Here is a 6,000-nt window from a genome sequence, read left to right on the forward strand (position 1 = left end):
TGAAGGTGCTAAAGCATTTCAGAGAGGACAGCATAGTTTTTTCAGCAAATGATGCTGGATTAATTGAGTATTTACTTGCAAAAAGTTAATTTAGACCCTTACCTTACATCATACAAAATTAATACATACAAAAATTAATGAACTGTCACTTTACAGCCATTAGAATAGCCACAGTCAAAAATGTAGAGAGTAGCAAGTATTGGCACCAGGACGGTTACAACTGGAATCCTCATGTGTTGGTGGTGTGGATGTTAAATGATAAGAGTTACTGTAGGAAACAGTGGCAGTTTCTCAAAAAGTTAAACAATTTTACCACGTGACCCAGTAATTCCACTTTTGCATATTTACACTAGAGAAATGAAAACATACGCATACAGACTGTACACAGATGTTCTTAGTAGCGCTATTTGTATTTCCAGCCTAAAACCGGGAACGATCAAAATTTTTGATGAATGGATAAATAAAATGTCATGTATCTGTATAGTGGAATACTATTTGGCAATAAAAAAGGAATAAAGCATTTATATATACTGCAGCGTGGATAAACCTCAAAAACATGCTAAGTGGAAGAAGCAAGGAAGAAACACCATCTATTACATGATCCCATTTATATGAACTGTCCAGGAAAGCCACATCTATAGAGACAGAGCATGTTATTGGTTAAGAACACAAAGAAGTGTTCTAAAACTGGATTGTGGTGATCTTTGCACAATTCTTTTAAATTTCATGAAAATTGAATTATGCACTTAAAATGGGTAAGTTTATGGTATTTAAATTATACCTCAATGAACTGTTCTAAAAATATTAGGAGTTACACAGATCTGTATCTGGTTAATAATAGAATTTAAAAAGAATGTGGAAGTTAATGAAGAATTTAAATTCAGAGATTGGTGGAGGCAGAGAAGAGAGTGTGTATGGTTGATCTGAACTGGGAAGCAGCCTGGTAGAAAAAGGGAAAGTAAACCAGTGTGTTCCAGCACCATAAGGAAAGAAGAGGAACCAGCAAGGGAGGAATCTGGAGAAGCAGGTGGAGGCCATCTTAAGATTTTTTGGTCTTTATCTTAGGAGTATCTGAAGCCTTTGAATAAGATCTGACAAGATTAAGTATGCCTTCCTTCTCTGGGCTAGAGTTTGCTTGCCCAGAGAAAAGAAAAGGAATGGCCCACATGAAAGCATTTTACTTTCCTTGGGTTTACTTAGCCAGATGCTTTGTCAAACCATGCTCTGAGAGTGAATTTTTTTTGCAAGGTCTGAACAATTTCTTATTCATGGGCTGGCATGGTTCTCTTTGTGGTGGGAGTGAACTTCAGGATTTCTCCTACATTTATAATAGAATTTACTGACAACTTTGTGACCCCTTCAGTTAAGTGAGATAAAAATTGGAGGCTTGTGGTGGTATCTACTTAACAACTTTCTTCTCTCTTAATTTCTGGCAAATTGTTTGATTTTATTCCTCCTTGACTTTGTAAGTCCTATTTCACAAGGAAAAGGAAGTAGAATTTCTAAACAAAGAACCTTAAGTAGGAGATGTGCAGCCATTTATGTCTTAACTCAGTGAAAATTTGAAGATACTAAAAAAGAACTTAAAAGTACCTACTGGAGGGGCACCAGGGTGGCTCAGTTGGTTAACTGGCAGACTCTTGATTTTGGCTCAGGTCATGATCTCAGGTCCTGGGATTGGGCTCCGTGCTCAGCCCAGAGTCTGCTCGAGGATTCTTTCTCTCTCCCCTCTGCCTCCCTCCCAACCCCTGGTCCTCCCTGTTCACTCGCACATGCGCGTGGTCTCTATCTCAAATAAATCTTAAAAAAATAATATAATAACGTACCTACTGGAAAGTTGACAATTTTTCCTTCTTATGGTTGGTAATAGGATTGACCTAGAAAGCTTACCCTGAGTGCTACATGGAATCTTAGAAGCCTAGGTTTCTGGGTGGACGATGGCAGTATTCATTGAATACAGAGAATACCAGAGAAGATACAAGCTTGAAGGAAATGATAGGTAGATTTTGAATTTGTTGAGTTTGAGTTCTCTCTCTTAGATATTCAAGTTGACATGTCAAGTAGATATCTAGATAGATAAAAATCTCCAGGTCAGAGAAATGATTTGTCTTATAGATACTAGAATCTTTCACATATTGGAATTAATTAAAACTTTAGGTATGGTAAATGAAGATATTTGAAAGACAGAATGGTTAGTTTATACAATAACAACAAAATTCGGGGTTTCCATTAGAGATTTAACTCAACTAAAATGCTGATAAACTTGTCTCTGGTATTCTTTTATCCTTCAAACACACATAAAATGAAAGATTTGGTAGGCATTTTGTTTATGTCAATAAAATTTAAAAGAAATAAATAGATCATGATTCAAATTATAGTTGTCAGTGAAGATACAACATTGATGAACTTGTGAATTCCAAATAATAGTCTTTAATATATATAAAAGTTACCAAAACAGGATTTTATGATATACAGATGTAGTACAATATTTAAGCTTTAATCTTCATCAGGTGTTATGATCCACTACACAAAAATGAAGAAGGCGAAGCTAATGGTATAATTAATAAAATTGAGTTAATAACCATATACTTGTGAAGTCTGTATCTTAAGGTAGTGATAACACTTTTTCCCATATGAACATGGTCTGTATAAAACCTTTGACAGCAGTCAGTATTTCCCAAAAGTCCATTAAATTTTAATGACTTAAATATTTTTAGAATGTATTTCATGTTATGTACTTTGTATTGAATCATGTTATGTATTATTTTGAGTCATATACATGTGAATACGTGTGTGTATTTACTCATTAATTTTACTTATTTTAACAGTTCAGAAACTGTTGCCAGATGTTGGTATATCCTGCTTTCTGGATCTGTGCTTATGAAAGACTCCATGGTCTTGCCTCCTTGCAGGTACATTTACATTTGCTGCTTTAGAATATGTGGCAGGCAAAGTTAATATTACAACTATTTATTTTATCTCTAATGTTAAACTGTTTTATGTAGGATGTATATTTCCTCTCAGTAGGTGATAAATTTTATGAATGTGCTTGCTTGCTGGTACTATTGGAAATACTAGGAAACAACTGACAGTTCATATTTTTGAGGGTGTAATCTTTAAGTTTACATTGTGACATAGTATCTTTTATTTGGTCTTAATTTTTATATGAGATTTGATCTGATTTATCTGATGGTTTTCGGATTTATTGCTACTATTAGTGGTTATAGAGAGGGTGATCTATTTTAATAGTTAAGAAATGGGTTTTTAGAGTAAGGCAACTAGATTAAAGTCCTGATTTATCACTTACTGTTGTATGACTTCGTACAAATTTTAGTTGTCTTTGTAAAATGAGTACAATAGTACCTACTTGAAGTGTCTCTCTGAAGTTTTAGCAATCTCTACCACTCAAAGCTCTCAACAGAAGACTGTAAACATTGGCAGTCGAGAGCCAGACTACATGAGTTCGTCTAATGTTCTACTATTTTTGGGCAAATTACCTAATCATGACTAGTTTTGAGGAATATATGAGTTTTTTATATACATATATATCTTAGAAGAGTGCCTGACTGTTATAAGGAATTGTTAATTATCACCATCATAATTATTAGGTAAAACAAGAGAAGGGTGGTTGGTCACATGTAGTGTTCTTCAAGAATTTAGTTTCTAGAAAGTGACATGAGAAATTCCAACCACTAGAAGGAAAAAAAATCTATAGCCAGGAATACTCTATCCAGCAAGGCCTTCATTTAGAATAGAAGGAGAGATCGAGTTTCCCAGAAAAACAAAAGTTAAAAGCAAAACCAGCCACGTCACTGTCACACACGATGCCATCGGCCTGTGGGTCCCAAATTGACAGTCTAGCTGCCCTCCTGCCCAAGTAAGCATGCGTGGCCTGCCACCTGCTCAATGCCAAGTCAACACGCCGTCACCTCACATTGCCAAGGGCTCAAATTGACACTCTTCCCCTCAAATTCCAGCCCCTGTGCTCAAGTTTGTGCACAAAAGTGGGCATAATTATAACAGCAAAATGAAGCAACCCAAACATCTATTTCTATGGAATATAGAATGGATAAAAGGAGTATGCTAGGCTGAGAACATCTCCAATAAGCACATCAAAGAACAATACATACAGCATGATTCTGGTTAAAAAAAAAAAACCTGGGAAGAATAAAACAAGATGAAACCAGAGAGGGAGACAAACCATGATAGACTCCTAAGTATAGGAAAGAAACTGAGGGTTGCTTGAGGGGAGACATGGTGGGGTAACTGGGTGATGGACATGAAGGAGGACACGTGATGGAATGAGCACTGGGTGGTGTATGCAACTGATGAATCACTGAACTCTACCTCTGAAACTAATAATACACTATATGTTAATTAATTGAATTTAAATAAAGAATTTATTCCCTAAGCAATTATTAAGATTTTGGGGGACTAATATTAAAATTTGGTGACGTAAAAACATAATTTTTTACTGACTTATTTCCAATAATGTTGAGAAGAGACTTTTCAAGATTTTAGTTGCAGCTATTAGTTGCAAAACTTAAATTTCAATATCAGGGTATAGTCTACTTGATAGATGGTATGGGTCATCTCATTTTTTTTTAATTAACATGAAATGTATTATTTGTTTCAGGGGTACGGGTCTGTGATTCATCAGTCTTACACCATTCACCACGCTCACCATAGCACATACCCTCCCCAATGTCCATCACCCAGCCACCCCATCCCGCCCACCCCCCTCCACTCCAGCAACCCTCAGTTTGTTTCCTGAGATTATGAGTCCTTATGGTTTGTCTCCCTCTTGTTTCATCTTGTTTGATTTTTCCCTCCCTTGTCCTATGATCCTCTGTCTTGTTTCTCAAATTCCTCCTAACAGTGAGATCATAGGATATTTGTCTTTCTCTGATTGACTTATTTAGCTTAGCATAATACCCTCTGGTTCCATCCATGTCGTTGCAAATGGCAAGATTTCATTTTTTTGATGGCTGCATAATGTTTCATTGTATGTGTGTGTGTGTATTACATCTTCCTTATCCATTCATCTGTTGTTGGACATTGAGTCTCTTTCCATAGTTTGGCTATTGTGGACATTGCTGCTATAAACACTGGGGTTCACGTGCCCCTTCGGATCACTACATTTGTATGTTTGGGGTAAATACCCAGTAGTGCAGTTGCTGGGTCCTAGGGTAGCTCTATTTTCAACTTTTTGAGGAGCCTCCATACTATTCTCCATAGTGGTTGCACCAGCTTGCATTCTAACCAACGGTGTAGGAGGTTTCCCCTTTCTCCACATCCTCGCCGAGATCTGTCATTTCCTGACTTGTTAATTGTAGCCATTCTGACTGGTGTGAGGTGGTATCTCATGGACGTTTTGATTTGGATTTCCTTGATGCTGAGTGACGTTGAACACTTTTTCATGTGTCTGTTGGCCATTTGGATGTCTTCTTTGCAGGAATGTCTATTCATGTCTTTTGCCCATTTCTTGATTGGATTATTTGTTCTCTGGGTGTTAGGTTTGATAAGTTCTTTATAGATTTTGGGTACTAGCCCTTATCTGATAGGTCATTTGCAAATATCTTCTCCCAATCTGTTGGTTGTCTTTTGGTTTTGTTGACTGTTTCTTTTGCTGTGCAAAAGCTTTTTATCTTGATGAAGACCCAATAGTTCATTTTTGCCCTTGCTTCCCTTGTCTTTGGCGATGTGTCTAGGAAGAAGTTGCTGCGGCTGAGGTCGAAGAGGTTGCTGACTGTGTTCTCCTCTAGGATTTTGATGGATTCCTGTCTGACATTGAGGTCTTTCACCCATTTTGAGTCTATTTTGTGTGTGTTTCATTCTTCTGCATGTGGCTGTCCAGTTTTCCCAACACCATTTGTTGAAGAGACTGTTTTTTTCTATTGGACATTCTTTTCCTGCTTTGTCGAAGTTTAGTTGACCATACAGTTAAGGGTCCATTTCTGGGCTCTCTATTCTGTTCCATTGATCTATGTGTCTGTTTTT

The 6,000-nt window shown here is 36.8% G+C and overlaps 1 protein-coding gene across 6 annotated transcripts in view; it reads left to right on the forward strand.

Moving 5' to 3' along the window:
* The window catches only part of RAPGEF6 (Rap guanine nucleotide exchange factor 6), a 194,369-nt gene that overhangs the window by 25,060 nt on the left and 163,309 nt on the right, over positions 1-6,000 (forward strand). For all 6 annotated transcript variants that reach the window (XM_006727876.3, XM_006727878.3, XM_006727877.3 and 3 more), the window contains one exon: positions 2,829-2,912. In XM_006727876.3, coding sequence (XP_006727939.2) covers positions 2,829-2,912 — 84 coding nt within the window. The remainder of the gene's footprint in view (positions 1-2,828; positions 2,913-6,000) is intronic.

This window comes from Leptonychotes weddellii, chromosome 7 (genome assembly GCF_054177405.1).
Source record: "Leptonychotes weddellii isolate Sample4059 chromosome 7, ASM5417740v2, whole genome shotgun sequence".
Lineage (NCBI taxonomy): Eukaryota > Metazoa > Chordata > Mammalia > Carnivora > Phocidae > Leptonychotes > Leptonychotes weddellii.